Source organism: Carassius carassius, chromosome 16 (genome assembly GCF_963082965.1).
Source record: "Carassius carassius chromosome 16, fCarCar2.1, whole genome shotgun sequence".
NCBI lineage: Eukaryota > Metazoa > Chordata > Actinopteri > Cypriniformes > Cyprinidae > Carassius > Carassius carassius.
This window is the reverse complement of record NC_081770.1, coordinates 33,121,439-33,145,872: the sequence shown is the minus strand read 5'-3', so window position 1 is coordinate 33,145,872 and position 24,434 is coordinate 33,121,439. Positions and strand designations below refer to the sequence as shown.

The following is a 24,434-nucleotide window of genomic DNA, read 5'->3' as shown; positions in this document are numbered from 1 at the left end:
CTGATTATTACTATATAATTCACTTAAGTTAATGGTGTTTATGGTCACAGTTTCATTCGTGGATCTTTTATGTCAGATACCTCTCACTGACCAATACTGACTAGCCAACTTGGATATGATTCCAAAAAATGTCACACCTATAGCACACATTACAGACATTGATGCACAAACTTGGATATGTTCTACATGCCTACAGTATAAAGAATGAATAAACCAGTCTTATAAAATCCTTGATTTCGCTAAAGTAACTTTAATTATAATATGCATGCACAATAAACTATTTTAAAATTTATTTACAACACTTGACAGAAAGGTTTTTGTAGGTTTTAATAAAATGTAAATTAATAACATTCATTATAAGCATATTTCCATTCCAGTACGCGCCTCAGGCTTGCACAGTATCGGCAACTCACTCTTCAGAATCTTCGGTAATCCTCAGCAAGCTTCGCCACAGCTCATTCGGTTCTTGTTGAGTCCTCTGTAAACTTTGACAGGTGATTGAACCGGCTCAATTGGTTCTTTTGAGTTCTACTTGCTACTTTGGATGTGCGTCCTGCGTCATCAACCCGGAACTAAAGTTCAATTTGTGAACCAGCTCAAAAGAACGATTCATTCAAGAATAGAACATCACTAACATACACAGAAAATGCCACCATAATTGTGGACAAGGTTTGCTTCAGTTTGTCCCTTGTCTCTTTTAATAATTTTAAGTAATTTGCTTTTAAGCAATTGTAATATTGTTTCACAGAAAACATTTGTGCACTGCTGCAAAGCTTGAAGTAGCAGATTAGCTTATATGTTCTGCTTATGACTCATTTAAATGAACATCACAATGTGGTCTCTGTCTTTGGTTTGTTGACTGACATTCAGAATTGCAAAAAAAAAAAAAAATTAAGAAACAGCACTGTAATGCTTCAATATTTTAAACAAAAAAAATGTATCAGATCAGGCTTTTTTTCACATAAACACATATCATACGATCCTCAACAGTGGTGACAATCATTTTTCACACTGCAGTGCATGGTGGGAGTTTTTATTATAGTATTGCCCAACATGCATTGCAGCATAAAGGATTTTGTTCATTGTCACCATTGTTGAGATTCAAATTCCCTTTCGAAAGGTAATGTCTCAGTTTTACTCATGTACCATGGTTACCTGAGAATAGGCCATGTGTTGGGCATTCCTGCCTGCTTCTCCTTCAGACAAAGAAGTGGATGGCATAATCTACAGGTGCTCTTTTATACCCACAGTCACTTTATTGTTTATGTCATAGGCTGCCGCCTGCCAATGTCAAGTTCATTGTCGTTTTTTCATTCATGCTTCAGACACCAGTCATGCTAGAGGCATTACCCTAGTATCCTCTAGAGGACATAGTTTCTCGTTTTCCATTCTCAGGGAACCATGGTTATATGTGTAACCTTTTTTTACATACATTTAAGAAAGCTGAAAAATACTGAATAAAATATTGTAATTTGAATAACTGTAAATTGTTGAATATATATCAAAATACACAATCTTTTTCAATAAGTAAGGTTAAGACTCGTGGGAATATTTAAGAGTCCTATTTGATGAGTAAAATCTGAAGTAATTTCAGGTTGAGTGGAGTCTAAAGTCTATTATGGGACAAGAGTCTGAGTTACTTTCACTATCTGGTTTGATAATTGTTAATATATGTTTTTCAGCTAAAATTGCATAAGAAAACAATTACATTAGACACATGAGTCAAGCACTGTTAACTCAGTTTTAATTATTCTGTATTTTCTTTGCAGTCTTTCCAACTGTCATATTACACAGGAAGGCTGTGCCGCTTTGATTTCAGCTCTGAGATCAAATCCCTCACATCTGACAGAACTGAATCTGAGTGATAATAATCCAGGAGACTCAGGAATGAAGCTGCTCTCTGCTCTACTGGAGGATCCACACTGTAAACTGCAGAAACTACAGTGAGTGCAGTCATGTTTTATTTCATAGTTTTTACCTGTAATGAGAAATATTGATTTGAAACTTTTTGTGGTCAGTGTTTAGTTTAGTTGGGCTCTTGGCCCTTGACATTTTAAAGGCATCCTATTAAGCTCTTTTGCAAAGTCTTGATTTTATTTTGTGGGTGTACTAGGACAGGCTCTCATATTAGGTTGTTAGAAAAACATTATTTTTCACATATTTTACATTTTTACAACATCTCTCTCCCCAGTCTGGCATGAATGGCCCAAATAGTTTCTGTATCAAATGAAGGCCCACTTTCTGAAATATGAAATGTGCTGTGATTGGTTAGCTGGACCAGTATGTGTTGTGATTGGCAGCACTCGGTGCCTGGTCGGAAATGTCCTGCCTCTTACTATGAGTTTCAGTGTAAATATTGCATCAATATAAAATCAGTTTGGCACGATTTAAACCAGGATGATTGTAACCACTCTAAGTTTGTTTGCCTTGGGCAAGGTTACGTGTCTCCAACATAGTGATAACTAGTGAAGCTCAATCAGGTCTCATCCCATTCATCGATATATATATCACAAATCCCGGATCAGATGCGTTGTAGTTCAAACGAGTGATTTGTTGTATTTTTTGTAAAATGATTTTTGTTTGATGAAATATCTCCTTCTGAATTGGACTTTAAGCTTACTTTGCAGATCTTTTTTATGCTCAAACAGCAGCATTACAGACTAACTAATGTTGAAAAAGTGAAAAAGCATAATAGGACCCCTTTGAATGTGTATTTATTTATTAATTTTAATTTGTGATTGCTTTTAACTGTATGTTTATAAGACACATTTGTTATGGCAAAGAAAACACAATGAAAATTCCTGCAGATGCTGGTTATGTTTTGACAAAATAATCACTATGTGCTTATTAATATATCTCTTAGAAATGCCTCTGATTATATTGATCTTGTGCTGTAGAATCACAAGGCTGCTGTAATCAGTAAGGTTAATACAGACATTAGGTTCTAAACAAGATCAGTGTTTCAGTTCACAACATTCAGTTATTCTGCTGGTTAACATCAGGTGTCTTCACTAGTGATCAATCATCATTTAATTAATCACTTAATTATCTCATTAACTTTACACTGTTTCAGTGTTAATTTTAACACAGCCTTTACGCCAGTCTTCAGTGTCACGTAATCCTTCAGAAATTATTCCAATATGTTAATTTATCATCAATGCTGTTCTTTTTAGCTTTCTTTTCATTAAAGGATCCTGAACAAAATGTCACAGGTTCCAAAAAAATATTAAGCAGCAAAACAGTTTCCAACACTGGTAATAAATCAATATATTACAATGATTTCTGAAGGATCATATGAATCTGGAAACTGGAGTAACAGCTGATAAAAATTCTGATTTGCATCACTGACTTAAATTATTTTTTAAATTATATTAATTGTGTATTATATATGTATATAAAAAACTCCTCATGTGATCTCTACTGAACATCTGAACGTAAGGAAACAAATGCACATTGACAGATATTCTTCTGTCTGTTCTGCAAAATTAAAACAAATGTATATTTCTGTAAGTGTAAATTTTGTGAAAAATAATAATTGTGTCTAGGCAAAGGCGTTCCTCCTGGAAAAGAGCTAACGCGGGTTTGGCGGGTATTCATTTCAAACTTTGTGACACCTAATTTAATGTATAAATTATACATTATATTAATGTATAGGGCACATGTAAAACAAATTGGTAACATCATAGTGGTATCTTGTACTCTAATCGAATGTAGCCTATACCTGTGGAAACGTAGACCGCACATGCAGTGTTCATCTAAGAAAGATCTCATAGCTCGCAAACAATAGCCTTTGCAGATTTGCTTTCAATTGACTGTAGATCCAAAACCATGTCTTCAACGTTCTTGATGTTCTTAAACTTTCTGTTGAAACTCTGAGTGAGAACCCCTTCAGTCAGTGCATGCGTCAAGGAACTGAACAAATAATTCAAACTGATTCAAGAACTAATTCACTGGTTTGCCAAATGGTTTGATCAAGCCATTGAACAGAGTTGACTTAAAATAATGAATCTTTCTTGAATGGGCATCACAGAGAAAAATTTACAGCGCGTTTGGAATAAATTGAAGAATTTTTAACTTGTATTGCCCTAAGATAAAGTAACGAGAGGAGTGTCACCCACAGTAATGGAGTAAAATTACAGTTTTTCACAAAAAAATATACTTGAGTAATCTTTAAATATACTCTAGTATTAATACCCAAAAAATTTACTGAAGTAAATGTAACTCGTTACTACCCCCACTTTTAAACTGCAAAGAATCCAATAAATTAATTACTTAGCTTGTGCTTGGGTGGAAAATTACAATTTCTAAAACACTGTCTGAGAAATAAAAGTAGTGCTCATAAAAACAGGCATGGAGAGGTTTTTTTCCATGCCGTGGAAATAAACTCTCCCCCTAAAGTCTCATAGAACATTAATATTTTTCACTCTCTATAGGCTGTGGGGCTGCAGTATTGGAGAAGAAGGCTGTGTTGCTCTGATTTCAGCTCTAAGATCAAATCCCTCAAAACTGACAGAATTGAATCTGAACTTTAATAAACCAGGAGACTCAGGAGTGAAGCTGCTCTCTGCTGTACTGGAGGATCCACACTATAAACTGGAGAAACTACAGTGAGTGTCATCACATCTCAGTAACTATGAGGTTTTGAATTAAAGTAAAATTACATAGATGTGTTTTCATAATACAGCTGCATCTCAATAAATTAGAATGTCGTGGAAAAGTTCATTTATTTGAGTAATTCAACTCAAATTGTGAAACTTGTGCATTAAACTCAGTGCACACAGACTGAAGTAGTTTAAGTCTTTGGTTCTTTTAATCGTGATGATTTTGCCTCACTTTTAACAAAATCCCACCAATTCACAATCTCAACAAATTTGAATACTGCATGAGACCAATAAAAAAAACTTGGGGCTCATTTTGCTTTAATTACTGCCTCAATTAGGTGTGGCATGGAGGTGATCAGTTTGTGGCACTCCTGAGATGGTATGGAAGCCCAGGTTTCTTTGACAGTGGCCTTCAGCTCATCTGCATTTTTTGGTCTCTTTTTTTCATTTTCCTCTCGACAATAGCCCATGGATTCTCTATTGGGTTCAGGTCTGGTGAGTCTGCTGGCCAGTCAAGCACACCAACACCATGGTCATTTAACCAACTTTTGGTGCTTTTGGCAGTGTGGGCAGGTGACAAATCCTGCTGGAAAATGAAATCAGCATCTTCAAAAAGCTGGTCAGGACAAGGAGGCATGAAGTGCTCCAAAATTTCTTGGTAAACGGGTGCAGTGACTTTGTTTTCCAAATAACACAATGGACCAACAACATTTGCACCCCAAATCATCACAGACTGTGGAAACTTAACTGTGGACTTCAAGCAACTTGGGCTATGAGCTTCTCCACCCTTCCTCCAGACTCTAGGACCTTACCTTAAATATAAAACTTGCTCTCATCTGAAAAGAGGACTTTGGACCACTGGGCAACAGTCCAGATCTTCTTCTCCATAGCCCAGGTATGATGCCTCTGACATTGCCGTGGTTCAGCAAATTCCTTGACACATCTGAGTGTCATGGCTCTTGATGCCTTGACCCCAGCCTTAATCCATTCCTTGTGAAGTTCACTCAAATTCTTGAATTGATTTTGCTTGACAATCCTCATAAGGCTGCGTTTCTCTCGGTTGGTTTTGCATCTTTTTCTTCCATACTTTTTCCTTCCACTCAACTTTCTGTTAACATGCTTGGATACACCACTCTGTGAACAGCCAGCAATTTGGCAATCAATGTTTGTGGCTTACCCTCCTTGTGAAGGGTTTCAATTATTGGTGTCAATGATTGCAATAAGTATCAGTACTGATGCCAAACAATCCTTTTTTTAGTTAAACTAATAGACTAAAGCTTTCATTTGTTCCTGCCTTGATAAAAATGCTGAATTCGAACAAAAATAATGTTCATATAACAAATTGGAACCTTGTGTTTTGCACTATATGTATTTCATATTTTAGACTTATACATTGTTTTGTTTTATTTTATTTTATTATTATTATTGTCTGTCCAGAACAACACTGTAGCACTTTGCCCAAGACAAATTTCCCTTCAGGGACAAATAAAGTTTATCATATACTATCCTATTGTCTTCTGGACAACTGTCAGATCAGCAGCCTTCCCAATGATTGTGTAGCCTAGTGAACCAGACTGATAGACCATTTTGAAGGCTCAGGAAACCTTTGCAGGTGTTTTGAGTTGATTAGCTGATTGGCATGTCACCATAATAAATTTTTTTGGGATGGTGGGTGTGTGTTAAATGTGAACCAAAATCATCACAATTAAAAGAACCAAAGACTTAAACTACTGTGTGCACTGGATTCATTTTATACACAAGTTTCATAATTTGAGGTGAATTAATTAAATAAATGAACTTTTCCATGACAATCTAATTTATTGAGATGCACCTGTATATGAGTGGATGAAAAGTAACAGGAAGATGTCTTAATGAAAAAAACATCATATATAGCAGGTGAAAATTAAGCAAGCATGACGATGAACCAAGGAAACGGTTCCCTAATGATACTTCACTTGTACTGCATCTTGCTTAAGACACTATGGGGAACCAGTGCAATCCAAGTATTTGGCAGGGAAGCCCCGCAGGAGGTGATAGAGCCACACTCACAGAGGTCGGCCCAGTGATGAGTAATCATTCAAAAATAAACTGTACAGCCTCAGAACCCAGTGGGGGCCAAGTGCGTACAGTGAAGGTATGAGTACTTTAAAAGTAGACATGTCAAGCTTTCTTATAGATATCTCTCTCATGTCTTTCAAAGGGGCCAGAGCTGCTATGCAGGCCTGGTTCAACTTCACATGCATGAATCCATGAAGCCAGGCGAGGGACGGAACTCATGGTTTCAGCCAGTACTGAAACACGCATGTGAAGTAGTCCCAGCTGAAGTACTGGAGAAGCAGAGGGTATGAGGGCAAACATCTTCTGAAATACATTGAGATGGCGAAGGGTTCCAACTTTGAATGAGGCCGTGAGCTGCTGAATAGCCAGTGCATTATCTGGCATGACTACCGCTCTCATTCGGGCTGAGTCAAGAACTGTTACCAGGAACGATGTCCGTTGGCTGGGGAACAGCTCGCTCTTGGCTGAATTGACCAGGAGTTCCAGGCACTCTAAATGGCTAATGAGGGAGGATATCTGAGATAATAGCTCATTCTCTGACTGTGCCAAGATGAGCCAGTCATCGAGATAATTCAGAATGCGGATTCCCATCTGTCTCAGTGGGGAAAGAGCCGCATACATGCACTTCATAAAAGTGCGAGGAGTTAAAGACACTCCGAAAGGGGAGGACCTTGTATAGATAAATTATTATTTTTTTCTAAAAATAACCTGGATTTTATTTTTATTAATGAAATTTGGCTCACTGAAAATTATTTATCCTGTTAACATGCACCTGGATGTGGGCGCACTGAACTGTCCTTGTTTGCACGTGTCAATGTTTACTAATAGATTAAATGAAACCGTACAAAATTAATCTTGACAAACTATATACAGTCATGGCCAAAAATATCGGCACCCTTGGTAAATATGATCAAAGAAGGTTGTGAAAATTAATCTGCATTGTTAATCCTTTTGGTCTTTTATGTTAAAAAATTACAAAAATGTATCCTTTCATTGGATAATAAGAATTTAAAATGGGGGAAAATAATATAAAATATATAAAATAAACAAGATGTACAGGACCTCCAGCAAAAATATAGGCCAACAAAATAAAAAATACAGTCATAAACACTTCCACAACTGTAAATCCTGGTTTAGTTAGGAAGGCAAGGGTCCACTGAACGACATCTCATAGAACATGTTTAGTCCAACGAAGCAATAACGTTGTAATATGGATGATAATTCCTTTATTTACGTTTCAGTTATTCAGGGACAGAATTGTTTGTCCCCGTTATGGAATAACTCGCGCTCAGAAAACTGCATCTTGGTAGTGAAAAACAGCATGGTTTTGTAGCGTACAGTGTCACAAACAGAATGAGACGATCCACTAAAAAAAAAGTGAAAGATAGGCAGAAGATTGTTTATTTGAATTCTGGCACTCTCTCGCTGTGACGCACCTGTCATCTAATGGAGGTATAACATAGGGATCGCCTTTTTCTTTATTTGTTTTTTTTATATATATATATATATGTGAGTGTGTTTTATGTTGAATGTGGCTGTATATGCATGATTACCATCTGTTTGAGTGCAAATCGGCACGCTATTTCTGTGTAATCACAGGTATCAATGTGACTGCTTCTTTATAAATAGTGTGATTATTGACTTTATTGCGCATCTCTATGATGTGGCGCCGTATTTGCAACAATGCCGGAAATTTGCTCAGAAAATGTGCTCCTATAGTCGCCGGATAAAAGTAGGGGACCGGGAAGACCACAGCTGCTGCAGATGCTGAAGGCAGCTGAAGAGCAGCGACGTCAGCCGAGCAGGAAGGGGTCTTGATCCGCTTGCAAGGCTGGTTCACGGCGAAGGCTTAGAGTCTTGTAGAGGGAATCCAAGGAATCTTTGGCAAAGTGCCTTCATATATAGCCAGATGCCTCACCCATTTTGGCAGGCTCTGGTGGGCTGTGTTGCTGCTTCCAAGCCATTGGTTTGATACACTGCACGAATGAATGGTCATGCAGTTAAACTGCGTTCTGAGAAAAAGGAGTTTCCCCCATAGCATCTTAAGCAAGACACACTACGAGTTAAGTACCGATTTAAGTACCGATAAGGAACTGGAATAAACACTAGAAATGGAGACTCAAACTAAGATTCCATAATAAAATCAAAATAAGAGTCGTGAGACACAAAAGAACAAAATCAATTGACATGTTTACTGCAGTTTTAAATGTCAGGATGAATGCGATGTCACTGATTTTTGTTTGAGTTTTTATTAGAGATAAACACAGTATTTGACTGATAAATCATTAAAGAGAACACCCATCACTTTATAAAAAGAATCACACTTTTCAAATCTAAAAAGGACCATTACATTATTTCATTAAAGACCACCCAATTTCTCCAACGATGGAATCCAATGGCGTGAGTGAAGGTATAATGTGTGTAGGTCTATTACTTCCGCTTCTGCAAAGGTCACTTAATTAAGATTCAGTTTCAATTTGAATCTAGTTCTGTATTTAATCTTACTCCAGTTTCTAGTGATCATTAAATTTAGACTGTATTTTCAATTAAAAACTGATCACAAATATAAATTATGTATGAATTTAGATATTTGATTTTTCTGAAAATCCCATACTTTCAATTATTCATTCATCAGAGACTGATGCTGCATCTGATGGTGTTTTCACATATAGTTTGTTTTAAGGAACCAAACCCAGTTAAAGTGAACCAGAAAGCAAACCAGATGTAAGGGACTTCAGTTTTGGTGTTCACAATATAGTGGACTCAAAAGTCTGTCTCTATTCTTGGTCCTCTTCAGCATTGAAGTGATCTCAGACCGCTTTTTTCATACCACAACTTCAAAAGAACTCAGAACCCATCTTTTTGAGCAGCAGTGAAAAGCTGGTGTCTGAGCCACTGGAAAATGTGAAAGATTAGGTGGACAGGGAGGGGGGTGAGAAAGAGCTGGCAATCCCTGATTGTGTCACTGTCAAGACATTTGCAGAGCTTTAACAATGCATTTCAGTCAATATTAAAATAAAAAGGGAATATTATGTATAAAGTTAAATAAACTTGTTTTTTTCCCTCAGATAAGATAGTAATAAAATGTTTCATTGCAACTAACAATATATTGCTACTATATTTTTTCGCTGCTTTCATTGACACATGAGACGTCGCATGCACACGCACATCACTCGCAGAGACAGACCAGAGATCATGCTCACAGACGGAAATATTCATGAGCATGGACACTTGTTGTCAATTCTGCCATGCAATTTTTATTAATATAGTAGCTTTGATACTATGAAATTGATGTTTTGAAATAACGAAAATCACAGCTTCAATTTTGCAGAGTCACAGACGCAATTCACACATGCAACTTTTTTCTCTCTCTCTTGATAATTAACTCAAATCAATAATATAATTAATGCATTCAATACATGTGATCATACTGCACTATCATTTCACCTTCATTTCTGTGTCTGATTTAAAGCGGGCAGAATGCTGAATATCCACTGTGCGTCAGGTGGTTCTTTGCCTCCGTCATGATGAAATACTTAACGATGCATGCATTAAATAATACGAGTTAAAGGGTTAGTTCACCCAATAATCAAAATTATGTAATAAATAACACCCTCATGTTGTTCCAAACCAGTGAGACCTCCGTTTATCTTCGGAACACAGTTTAAGATATTTCAGTATTTTAGTCCAAGAGCTCTCAGTCCTTCCATTGAAACTGTGTGTACAGTATACTGTCCATGTCCAGAAAGGTAATAAAAACATCATTAAAGTAGTCCATGTGACATCAGAGGGTCAGTTAGAATTTTTTAAAGCATCTAAAATAAATTTTGGTCCAAAAATAGCAAAAACTACGACTTTATTCAGCATTGTCTTCTCTTCCGTGTCAGTTGTGAGAGAGTTCAAAACAAAGCAGTTTGTGATATCCGGTTCATGAACGAATCATTCGATGTAACTGGATCTTTTTGAACCAGTTCACCAAATCGAACTGAATCGTTTTAAACGGTTCGCGTCTCCAATACGCATTAATCCACAAATGACTTAAGCTGTTAACTTTTTTAATGTGGCTGACACTCCCTCTGAGTTCAAACAAACCAATATCCCGGAGTAATTCATTTACTCAAACAGTACACTGACTGAACTGCTGTGAAGAGAGAACTGTAGATGAACACCGAGCCGAGCCAGATAACGAACAAAAGACTGACTCATTCTCGAATCAAGAACCGTCCGATTCGAGAACCGAGGGGCTGATGATAACTGTGCATGTGTGATTCAGTGTGAAGCAGACTGACACACAGAGCGTCTGAACCGAACTGATTCTTTTGGTGATTGATTCTGAACTGATTCTGTGCTAATTTTATGAGTCTAGGTAAATCGAAGGCTTGAATCAAGGGCAATCATTGCCAATGACGCCATTACGTCGAACGCAAAAGAACCGGTGAACCGTTTTCTTCAACCGGTTTATTGAATCGAACTGTCCGAAAGAACTACATCCGAAAACCGATGCAACCGGTTCTTGACTCGTGAAAGAGTCAAAGTTTCGTTCATTATTTAGCTTAAGTCATTTGTGGATTAATGCGTATTGGAGATGCGAACCGTTTAAAACGATTCAGTTTGATTTGGTGAACTGGTTCAAAAATATCCGGTTTCATCGAATGATTCGTTCGCGAACCGGATATCACAAACTACTTTGTTTTGAACTCTCTCACAACAGACACGGAAGAGAAGACAATGCGGAATAAAGTCAAAATTTTTTGCTATTTTTGGACCAAAATGTATTTCGGATGTTTCAAAAATTCTAACTGACCCTCTGATGTCACATGGACTACTTCGATGATGTTTTTCTTACCTTTCTGGACATGGACAGTAGACCGTACACACATTTCAATGGAGGGACTGAGAGCTCACGGACTAAATCAAAAATATCTTAAACTGTGTTCCAAAAATAAACTGAGGTCTCACTGGTTTGGAACGACATGAGGGTGAGTTATTAATTACATAATTTTGATTACTGGGTGAACTAACCCTTTAACAGTTCATTTATTCATTTACAAATTTGTCTTTGTTTTTTAAATGTAGCTAACAATAGATTGAATGTCCGACATCAGTACATAATAATATAAAATGCTTATATAAATATATATATATATATATATATATATATATATATATATATATATACAAGTAGGCCTATTAAACTGCTTAACTGAAGGATTACGGTTATGTTGGTCCATACAAAGCATACTGGGCCCTCATTGTTTTCATAAATCATGAGAAAAATCTAACCACAACTAGACTCACACACGAACAGTTCACTTTTGGCTCCTTTTAGGGAGGTCTGAGATCACTTGGTTATTCACATATATTAGCTGAACCGCTCCAAAAGCGTTTGCTGGGCTCAAACAAACTAGGTGTGAAAACACCATGAGTCTTATGTGGCCAGCATGGATCTCACTATTACAAATTCGGCATTCTGAACTTAATCAGAAGGTGCAAGGTTAATTCATACATGAGCCTTAAGTCTTTAGATTTGAGGTAATATAAGCCTCCACATGAACTACTTGTCATAATGATTTCAGAAGAGTTCTGAATAAATCAAATATAATATTTTATTTGTCAGCTAAGAATGTATCATGCCAATTACATTATTAAACAATTAAAAAGCCAATTCAGAAGTCATACCTGATAGCAGGGAGACACACAACAGCATTCTAAAACAGTTCTAAATGACACACACTGTAACAAACAATCCATAACTTTTGGTGTTCTAGCGGTTTATAAAATGTGTCTTGTGGAAGAACATTTAGGCGGAGCTACTTTTCTCTGTTTATGTCTATGACAAATTATGCAGGTACTAGGCTACTCTGCAGTGGCCAAAATCAGTCTAAAATAGTCCAAACACTAATTATAGAGGTATTGTAGTGATTCAGGACAAGCCAAAAACAAGGTTTGGAAAATGGATTCATGATTTCAACTGTTTTTTTATTTTTTTCCTGAGGCTGAGTTCCTGCAGTTTTAGAGAGGAAGGGTGTGCTGTTCTGATTTCAGCCATGAGATCAAACCCCTCACACCTGAGAGAACTGAATCTAAACTGTAATAAACCAGGAGACTCAGGAGTGAAGCTGCTCTCTGCTCTACTGGAGGATCCACACTGTAAACTGGAGAAATTACAGTGAGTGTTATTTTATTATTGTACACACACACAAAAACTGACTGAAAATACTGCCAAACAAAAAGATTTAATGTTAAAGGGATAGTTCACCCAAAAGAAAAACTATATTGTTACTTAAGTTATCTTCAAGTAATTTCAAAGCAGCATGACTTTCTTCTGTAGAAATGTTTTGTGTCAATCCAGTAAAAAGCAATGGTACCAAACTTTGGTTGCTAACAATATAAAAAAATGTTCTATATTGAATTTCACAGAAGAAAGAAAGTAAATCAAGTTAGGAACAACAAGCAGGGAAGTGAATTATGACCATTTGTAACCCATTCTGGCAAAATTAGTTGGAAAGCACACAGGCTCATTTTGAGCTACAGACAAAAAAGTGATAAATATTGATTTTGGTCGAATTTCAGGTTTTCACAAAAATAAGTTCATTAAGCCTTCATCTAGCAATCCCAATGTTCCAAATAGTAATTAAACCTCAAAAATTAAATTTATTTGTAAGTTTTCTGAGAGGACAGCCTTTTCCCCTGCTCACTTCTTGCACTGCCACTGACTGATATTGAATCACGCACATAACAACGCTTCAGCCACCCAGGTTAAAACCTGGAAATAGTGTGATGTTCTCCCCAGGCCAGACAAAACCAACTATAAGGTTCAACATAGTCAGATTGTGCAGAGGATTCATCTGGTTCCAATGGTCTTGTCCGGATGGCTGTCTAGGAGACAAGGTCTTCAATGGGGATCTGTCTCTGGGGCTCTACTTTGTTTCTGTTGACACCGTCAGACACAATATAAATTTAATATTTTTTTTATTTATTTGGTCTAATATGTATTTAGAGTTTTTAAATAATTATATTGCATACTTAGTACACATATATGCTGTTAAATGTTGAATATTCACTTTTGTAAATTTTTTATACTGTTTCACGTGCACTCCTTTAAAAGATCTAACATCATATAACGTTTACTTTAAGCCTAAATATAAAAAGTAATGTTTTTTTATTTAACAAACATATTTTCGTATTAAAATAGATTATTTCTTTAATAACTCAACAGCACTGAAGAAACATATTGTAAACATATTCATTTTAAACAAATACAACTCCCTCTGACGGTGGTGACAGTGGCCTCATTACAACATACAATTCCAAAATGTATACCACTCAAGTCAATGGCTTCCTGCTTAACAACTTTATTTAACTATTTTGTCCAAAAAATGTCAATGTCACCTTTATTTATATAGCGCTTTAAACAAAATACATTGCATCAAAGCAACTGAACAACATTCATTAGGAAAACAGTGTCAATAATGCAAAAATGATAGTTAAAGGCAGTTCATCATTGGATTCAGTTATGTCATCTCTGTTCAGTTAAATAGTGTCTGTGCATTTATTTGCAATCAAGTCAACGATATCGCTGTAGATGAAGTGTCCCCAACTAAGCAAGCCAGAGGCGACAGCGGCAAGGAACCGAAACTCCATCGGTGACAGAATGGAGAAAAAAACCTTGGGAGAAACCAGGCTCAGTTGGGGGGCTAGTTCTCCTCTGACCAGACGAAACCAGTAGTTAAATTCCGGGCTGCAGCAAAGTCAGATTGTGCAGAAGAATCATCTGTTTCCTGTTGTCTTGTCCTGGTGCTCCTCTGAGACAAGGTCTTTACAGGGGATCTGTATCTGGGGCTCTAGTTGTCCTGGTCTCCGCTGTCTTTCAGGGATGTAGAGGTCCTTTCTAGGTGCTGATCCAGCATCTGGTCTGGATACGTACTGGATCCGGGTGACTGCAGTGACCCTCTGATCTGGACACAGACTGGATCTGGTGGCCACGGTGACCTCGGAACAAGAGAGAAACAGACAAATATTAGCGTAGATGCCATTCTTCTAATGATGTAGCAAGTACATAGGTTGTTATGGGAAGTGTTTCCGGTTACGGTTTACCTAATTAATGCAGCCTAAAAATCCTTTAACGGATTTGGATAATAAAAGCATATTAGTATGTTATGTGTATGCCAGGTTAAAGAGATGGGTCTTTAATCTAGATTTAAACTGCAAGAGTGTGTCTGCCTCCCGAACAATGTTAGGTAGGTTATTCCAGAGTTTGGGCGCCAAATAGGAAAAGGATCTGCCGCCTGCAGTTGATTTTGATATTCTAGGTATTATCAAATTGCCTGAGTTTTGAGAACGTAGCGGACATAGAGGATTATAATGTAAAAGGAGCTCATTCAAATACTGAGGTGCTAAACCATTCAGGGCTTTATAAGTAATAAGCAATATTTTAAAATCTATGCGATGCTTGATAGGGAGCCAGTGCAGTGTTGACAGGACCGGGCTAATATGGTCATACTTCCTGGTTCTAGTAAGAACTCTTGCTGCTGCATTTTGGACTAGCTGTAGTTTGTTTACTAAGCGTGCAGAACAACCACCCAATAAAGCATTACAATAATCTAACCTTGAGGTCATAAATGCATGGATTAACATTTCTGCATTTGACATTGAGAGCATAGGCCGTAATTTAGATATATTTTTGAGATGGAAAAATGCAGTTTTACAAATGCTAGAAACGTGGCTTTCTAAGGAAAGATTGCGATCAAGTAGCACACCTAGGTTCCTAACTGATGACGAAGAATTGACAGAGCAACCATCAAGTCTTAGACAGTGTTCTAGGTTATTACAAGCAGAGTTTTTAGGTCCTATAATTAACACCTCTGTTTTATCAGAATTTAGCAGTAAGAAATTACTCGTCATCCAGTTTTTTATATCGACTATGCAATCCATTAGTTTTTCAAATTGGTGTGTTTCACCGGGCTGCGAAGAAATATAGAGCTGAGTATCATCAGCATAACAGTGAAAGCTAACACCATGTTTCCTGATGATATCTCCCAAGGGTAACATATAAAGTGTGAAGAGTAGCGGCCCTAGTACTGAGCCTTGAGGTACTCCATACTGCACTTGTGATCGATAGGATACATCTTCATTCACTGCTACGAACTGATGGCGGTCATATAAGTACGATTTAAACCATGCTAATGCACTTCCACTGATGCCAACAAAGTATTCAAGTCTATGCAAAAGAATGTTGTGGTCAATTGTGTCAAACGCAGCACTAAGATCCAATAAAACTAATAGAGAGATACACCCACGATCAGATGATAAGAGCAGATCATTTGTAACTCTAAGAAGAGCAGTCTCAGTACTATGATACGGTCTAAATCCTGACTGGAAATCCTCACATATACCATTTTTCTCTAAGAAGGAATATAATTGTGTGGATACCACCTTTTCTAGTATCTTGGACAGAAAAGGGAGATTCGAGATTGGTCTATAATTAACTAGTTCTTTGGGGTCAAGTTGTGGTTTTTTGATGAGAGGCTTAATAACAGCCAGTTTGAAGGTTTTGGGGACATGTCCTAATGACAATGAGGAATTAATAATAGTCAGAAGAGGATCTATGACTTCTGGAAGCAACTCTTTCAGGAGCTTAGATGGTATAGGGTCTAACATACATGTTGTTGGTTTAGATGATTTAACAAGTTTATACAATTCTTCCTCTCCTATGGTAGAGAATGAGTGGAACTGTTCCTCAGGGGGTCTATAGTGCACTGTCTGATGTGATACTGTAGCTGACGGCTGAATGGTTGCAATTGTATCTCTAATAGTATCGATTTTAGAAGTAAAGTAGTTCATAAACTCATTACTGCCGTGGTGTTGGGAAATGTCAACACTTGTTGAGGCTTTATTTTTCGTTAATTTAGCCACTGTATTGAATAAATACCTGGGGTTATGTTTGTTTTCTTCTAAAAGAGAAGAAAAGTAATCGGATCTAGCAGTTTTTAATGCTTTTCTGTAGGATATGTTACTTTCCCGCCAAGCAATACGAAATACCTCTAGTTTTGTTTTCCTCCAGCTGCGCTCCATTTTTCGGGCTGCTCTCTTTAGGGTGCGAGTATGCTCATTATACCATGGTGTCAAACTGTTTTCCTTAACCTTCCTTAAGCGTAAAGGAGCAACTTTATTTAAAGTGCTAGAAAAGAGAGAGTCCATAGTTTCTGTTACATCATCAAGTTGTTCTGAGGTTTTGGATATGCTAAGGAATTTGGATACATCAGGAAGATAACTTAAAAAGCAGTCTTTTGTGTTAGAAACGATGGTTCTTCCATACTTGTAACAAGAAGTAGAATTTACAATTTTGGCTATATGAATTTTGCAAAGAACTAAATAATGATCTGAGATATCATCACTTGGCTGAATAATTTCAACACCATCAACATCAATTCCATGTGACAGTATTAAATCTAGAGTATGATTTCGACAAAGAGTAGGTCCTGAAACGTGTTGTCTAACACCAATAGAGTTCAGAATGTCTATAAATGCTGATCCCAATGCATCGTTTTCATTATCAACATGGATATTAAAATCACCAACTATTAAAACTTTATCTGCAGCCAGAACTAACTCAGATGTAAAATCACCAAACTCTTTAATAAAGTCTGTATGGTGCCCTGGTGGCCTGTATACAGTAGCCAGTACAAACATAACAGGGGATTTATCATTAACATTTGTTTCTTTGGATAATGTTATATGAAGTACCATTACTTCAAACGAGTTATACTTGTAGCCTGCCCTCTGAGAAATCCTGAAAACATTGTTATAAATTGAAGCAACACCTCCACCTTTGCCTTTTAGACGTGGCTCATGTTTATAACAGTAATCTTGGGGGGTGGACTCATTTAAAATAATGTAATCATCAGGTTTTAGCCAGGTTTCTGTCAAACAGAGTACATCTATATTATGATCAGTGATCATATTATTTACAAAAAGTGTTTTCGTAGAAAGGGATCTGATATTCAATAAGCCAAGCTTTATCATTTGTTTATCCATATTGCTTCTGTTTTTTATTTGTTGAACCTCAATTAAATTGTTAATCTTAACCTGGTTTGGACGTTTTTTGTTTTTTCTAGTTCGGGGAACAGACACAGTCTCTATAGTGTGATATCTAGGTGAAAAAGTCTCTATGTGCTGAGAATTAACTGACCTCTGTGACGGGAGGCAGCTAGCAGACGGTCGGTTTAGCCAGTCTGTCTGCTTCCTGACCTGGGCCCCAGTTAGTCAAGTATAAACACTAAGACTATTTGCCATATTTCTAGAGAGAAGAGTGGCGCCACCCCAGGAGGGATGAAGACCATCTCTTTTAAACAGGTCAGGTCTGCCCCAAAAGCTCGTCCAATTGTCTATGAAACCTATGTTATTCTGTGGGCACCACTTAGACATCCAGCCATTGAGTGATGACAATCTGCTATGCATCTCATCACCACGGTAAGCAGGGAGGGGACCAGAGCATATTACAGTGTCTGACATCGTGCTTGCAAGTTCACACACCTCTTTAATGTTATTTTTAGTGATCTCCGACTGGCGAAGTCGAACATCATTAGCGCCGGCATGAATAACAATCTTACTGTATTTACGTTTAGCATTAGCCAGCACTTTTAAATTTGCCAAGATGTCAGGCGCTCTGGCACCTGGTAAACATTTGACTATGGTGGCTGGTGTCTCTATATTCACGTTCCGTACAATAGAATCACCAATAACTAGAGCACTTTCATCAGGTTTCTCAGTGGGTGCATCACTGAGTGGGGAGAACCTGTTTAATGTTTTGATCGGAACAGAAGAGCGGTGTTTTGACCCACGACTACGCTGCCTCACCGTCACCCAGTTGCCCTGCTGCTGGGGCTCTGTTTCCGGAACCGAACAATGTACAGGAATCCCTGAGCTAGACGCATCCAAAGCCGTATCTAGAGCCCTAACATTTTTACTATCCTCAATTAAAGTTTGGATGCGTGTCTCTAATTCTGAAATTTTCTCTGTCAGCCTAACTATTTCCCTGCATTTATCACATGTGAATCCCTCATCAGCGACAGAGATAGATAAACTGTACATGTGGCAAGAGGTGCAAGAAACAATGATAGGAGAAGCCATTACTCACCGTGCTTGATGAAAATTCTTACTGCGGTTGTTTGATGAACTTGTGAAAAACTGGAGCGAGGGAGAGGAGAAAAGAAAACAGCGATAGGTTCGAATGAAGACGCTAATGACAAGCTAACGAGTGCTAACGCTTTGCAGGTGTACTGCACTCACGGAAATAAAATAAAAGTGAACGATCAAAGTTAATCTGATAAGATTGATCGATAATATCAGAAATATGGTGTGAATTAAGTTATATTTTACCACTTTAAAAAACAGAGAATGATAGTAAGATAAAGATTCTAGAGAGAAAAATAAAATAAAAACAGCTACACGGAGCTAAAAAAGAACAATCCTAAACACTGTGATAAACCTGTTTCAAGGAATACAATACAATTAAGCAATATCTAAAAAGTACCACATCCCCATATCATCAATTATAAAAAAATAAGTTAAAAAATGTAAATCATAGTAAAAAATTGTCATTACCAGAAGGAATAATTATGCATTACTGACATCATCTTAAACTGTCATCTAGTGCCCCCTACTCATAAAATAATACATTATATTCTTCTGAAAACTGGAATGTTAACTGTATATTGGACGTGAAGAACAGATAACAACAATTGTAACAGCACTGTGGCAAACACTAAATAATTAACATATAAGTTCAAATAGCAATAGGCTATCATTAATAAAAGTACCCCTTAATAATCATCATAAGTACAAAAAGAAATCATTACCAGTAGCAATGATAGAATTCATCACTGACCTCAAATTTAACTGTCATGTAGTGACAGTCTTCAAGACTGTTGGAAGACCATTTCAGGTGACTACCTCTTGAAGCTCATCAAGAGAATGCCAAGAGTGTGCAAAACAGTAATCAAAGCAAAAGGTGGCTACTTTGAAGAACCTACAATATGACATATTTTCAGTTGTTTCACACTTTTTGTTATGTATGTAATTCCATATATAATTCCACATGTGTTAATTCATAGTTTTGATGCCTTCAGTGTGAATCTACAATTGTCATAGTCATGAAAATAAAGAAAACTCTTTGAATGAGAAGGTGTGTCCAAACTCTTGGTCTGTACTGTACGTCTTACAGTCTCTTTTCCATAAACTGAAATGTTGAAAAATACAGAAAGCATTCTGTGTAAATACCACAAAACACATTTGGCACAATAATATTAATAATTCAAATGTGAACTCATGTCAAAGTCAAAAGTCAAAGTCACCTTTATTTATATAGCGCTTTAAACAAAATACATTGCGTCAAAGCAACTGAACAACATTCATTAGGAAAACAGTGTCAATAATGCAAAATGATAGTTAAAGGCAGTTCATCATTGAATTCAGTGATGTCATCTCTGTTCAGTTTAAATAGTGTCTGTGCATTTATTTGCAATCAAGTCAATGATATTGCTGTAGATGAAGTGTCCCCAACTAAGCAAGCCAGAGGCGACAGCAGCAAGGAACCGAAACTCCATCGGTGACAGAATGGAGAAAAAAACCTTGGGCTCAGTTGGGGGGCCAGTTCTCCTCTGACCAGACGGAACCAGTAGTTCAATTGCAGGCTGCAGCAAAGTCAGATTGTGCAGATTGTGTTTCCTGTGGTCTTGTCCTGGTGCTTTACAGGGGATCTGAATCTGGGGCTCTAGTTGTCCTGGTCTCCACTGTCTTTCAGGGATGTAGAGGTCCTTTCTAGGTGCTGATCCACCATCTGGTCTGGATACGTACTGGATCCGGGTGACTGCAGTGACCCTCTGATCTGGACACAGACTGGACCTGGTGGCCACGGTGACCTCGGAACAAGAGAGAAACAGACAAATATTAGTGTAGATGCCATTCTTCTAATGATGTAGCAAGTACATAGGGTGTTATGGGAAGTGTTTCCGGTTCCGGTTTACCTAATTAATGCAGCCTAAAAATCCTTTAACGGATTTGGATATTAAAAATCAACTGCCGCCAGCAGTTGATTTTGATATTCTAGGTATTATCAAATTGCCTGAGTTTTGAGAATGTAGCGGACGTAGAGGATTATAATGTAAAAGGAGCTCATTCAAATACTGAGGTGCTAAACCATTCAGGGCTTTATAAGTAATAAGCAATATTTTAAAATCTATACGATGTTTGATAGGGAGCCAGTGCAGTGTTGACAGGACCGGGCTAATATGGTCATCGTTCCTGGTTCTAGTAAGAACTCTTGCTGCTGCATTTTGGACTAGCTGTAGTTTGTTTACTAAGCATGCAGAACAACCACCCAATAAAGCATTACAATAATCTAACCTTGAGGTCATAAATGCATGGATTAACATTTCTGCATTTGACATTGAGAGCATAGGCCGTAATTTAGATATATTTTTGAGATGGAAAAATGCAGTTTTACAAATGCTAGAAACGTGGCTTTCTAAGGAAAGATTGCGATCAAATAGCACACCTAGGTTCCTAACTGATGACGAAGAATTGACAGAGCAACCATCAAGTCTTAGACAGTGTTCTAGGTTATTACAAGCAGAGTTTTTAGGTCCTATAATTAACACCTCTGTTTTTTTTTCAGAATTTAGCAGTAAGAAATTACTCGTCATCCAGTTTTTTATATCGGCTATGCAATCCATTAGTTTTTCAAATTGGTGTGTTTCACCGGGCCGCGAAGAAATATAAAGCTGAGTATCATCAGCATAACAGTGAAAGCCAACACCATGTTTCCTGATGATATCTCCCAAGGGTAACATATAAAGCGTGAAGAGTAGCGGCCCTAGTAATGAGCCTTGAGGTACTCCATACTGTACTTGTGATCGATAGGATACATCTTCAATTACTGCTACGAACTGATGGTGGTCATATAAATACGATTTAAACCATGCTAATGCACTTCCACTGATGCCAACAAAGTGTTCATGTCTATGCAAAAGAATGTTGTGGTCAAACGCAGCACTAAGATCCAATAAAACTAATAGAGAGATACACCCACGATCAGATGATAAGAGCAGATCATTTGTAACTCTAAGGAGAGCAGTCTCAGTACTATGATACGGTCTAAATCCTGACTGGAAATCCTCACATATACCATTTTCCTCTAAGAAAGAATATAATTGTGAGGATACCACCTTTTCTAGTATCTTGGACAGAAAAGGGAGATTCGAGATTGGTCTATAATTAACTAGTTCTTTGGGGTCAAGTTGTGGTTTTTTGATGAGAGGCTTAATAACAGCCAGTTTGAAGGTTTTGGGGACATATCCTAATGACAATGAGGAATTAATAACAGTCAGAAGAGGATCTATGACTTCTGGAAGCACCTCTTTTAGGAGCTTAGATGGTATAGGGTCTAACATACATGTTGTTGGTTTAGATGATTTAACAAGATTATACAATTCTTCCTCTCCTATGGTAGAGAATGAGTGGAACTGTTCCTCAGGGGGTCTATAGTGCACTGTCTGATGTGATACTGTAGCTGACGGCGGAATGGTTGCAATTTTATCTCTAATAGTATCGATTTTAGAAGTAAAGTAGTTCATAAAGTCATTACTGCTGTGGTGTTGGGAAATGTCAACACTTGTTGAGGCTTTATTTTTCGTTAATTTAGCCACTGTATTGAATAAATACCTGGGGTTATGTTTCTTTTCTTCTAAAAAAAAAGAAAAGTAATCGGATCTAGCAGTTTTTAATGCTTTTTTTGTAGGATATGTTACTTTCCCGCCAAGCAATACGAAATACCTCTAGTTTTGTTTTCCTCCAGCTGCGCTCCATTTTTCGGGCTGCTCTCTTTAGGGTGCGAGTATGCTCATTATACCATGGTGTCAAACTGTTTTCCTTAACCTTCCTTAAGCGTAAAGGAGCAACTTTATTTAAAGTGCTAGAAAAGAGAGTCCATAGTTTCTGTTACATCATCAAGTTGTTCTGAGGTTTTTGATATGCTCAGGAATTTGGTTACATCAGGAAGATAATTTAAAAAGCAGTCTTTTGTGGTAGAAGTGATGGTTCTTCCATACTTGTAACAAGAAGTAGAATTTACAATTTTGTCTATATGAAGTTTGCACAGAACTAAATAATGATCTGAGATATCATCAATTGGCTGAATAATTTCAACACCATCAACATCAATTCCATGTGACAGTATTAAATCTAGAGTATGATTTCGACAATGAGTAGGTCCTGAAACATGTTGTCTAACACCAATAGAGTTCAGAATGTCTATAAATGCTGATCCCAATGCATCTTTTTCATTATCAACATGGATATTAAAATCACCAACTATTAAAACTTTATCTGCAGCCAGAACTAACTCGGATGTAAAATCACCAAACTCTTTAATAAAGTCTGTATGGTGCCCTGGTGGCCTGTATACAGTAGCCAGTACAAACATAACAGGGGATTTATCATTAACATTTGTTTCTCTGGATAATGTTATATGAAGCACCATTACTTCAAATGAGTTATACTTGAAGCCTGCCCTCTGAGAAATCCTGAAAACGTTGTTATAAATTGAAGCAACACCTCCACCTTTTCCTTTTAGACACGGCTCATGTTTATAACAGTGATCTTTGGGGGTGGACTCATTTAAAATCATGTAATCATCAGGTTTTAGCCAGGTTTCTGTCAAAGAGAGTACATCTATATTATGATCAGTGATCATATTATTTACAAAAAGTGTTTTCGTAGAAAGGGATCTGATATTCAATAAGCCAAGCTTTATCATTTGTTTATCCATATTGCTTCTGTTTTTTATTTGTTGAACCTCAATTAAATTGTTAATCTTAACTTGGTTTGGACGTTTTTTGTATTTTCTCGTTCGGGGGAACAGACACAGTCTCTATAATGTGAAATCTAGGTGAAAAAGTCTCTATGTGCTGAGAATTAACTGACCTCTGTGACGGAAGGCAGCTAGCAGACGGTTGGTTTAGCCAGTCTGTCTGCTTCCTGACCTGGGCCCCAGTTAGTCAAGTATAAACACTAAGACTATTTGCCATATTTCTAGAGAGAAGAGTGGTGCCACCCCAGGAGGGATGAAGACCATCTCTTTTAATCAGGTCAGGTCTGCCCCAGAAGCTCGTCCAATTTTCTATGAAACCTATGTTATTCTGTGAGCACCACAAATCTGCTATGCATCTCGTCACCACGGTAAGCAGGGAGGGGACCAGGGCATATTACAGTGTCTGACATTGTGCTTGCAAGTTCACACACCTCTTAAATGTTATTTTTAGTGATCTCCGATCTCTAGTCGAACATCATTAGCGCCGGCATGAATAACAATCTTACTGTATTTATGTTTAAATACAGTAAGATTTATGGCTCCCGGTAAACATTTGACTATGGTGGCTGGTGTCTCTATATTCACGTTCCGTACAATAAAATCACCAATAACTAGAGCACTTTCATCAGGTTTCTCAGTGGGTGCATCACTGAGTGGGGAGAACCTGTTTAATGTTTTGATCGGAACAGAAGAGCGGTGTTTTGACCCACGACTACGCTGCCTCACCGTCACCCAGTTGCCCTGCTGCAGGGGCTCTGTTTCCGGAACCGAACAATGTACAGGAATCCCTGAGCTAGACGCATCCAAAGCCGTATCTAGAGCCCTAACATGCTTACTGTCCTCAATTAAAATTTGGATGCATGTCTCTAATTCTGAAATCTTCTCTGTCAGCCTAACTATTTCCC

General features: G+C 37.5%; 1 protein-coding gene across 1 annotated transcript in view; it reads left to right on the top strand.

Moving 5' to 3' along the window:
- The window catches only part of LOC132160152 (NACHT, LRR and PYD domains-containing protein 3-like), a 99,294-nt gene that overhangs the window by 5,477 nt on the left and 69,383 nt on the right, over positions 1 to 24,434 (top strand). The window contains exons 3-4 of the mRNA XM_059569889.1: positions 1,770 to 1,943; positions 12,655 to 12,828. Coding sequence (XP_059425872.1) covers positions 1,770 to 1,943; positions 12,655 to 12,828 — 348 coding nt within the window. The remainder of the gene's footprint in view (positions 1 to 1,769; positions 1,944 to 12,654; positions 12,829 to 24,434) is intronic.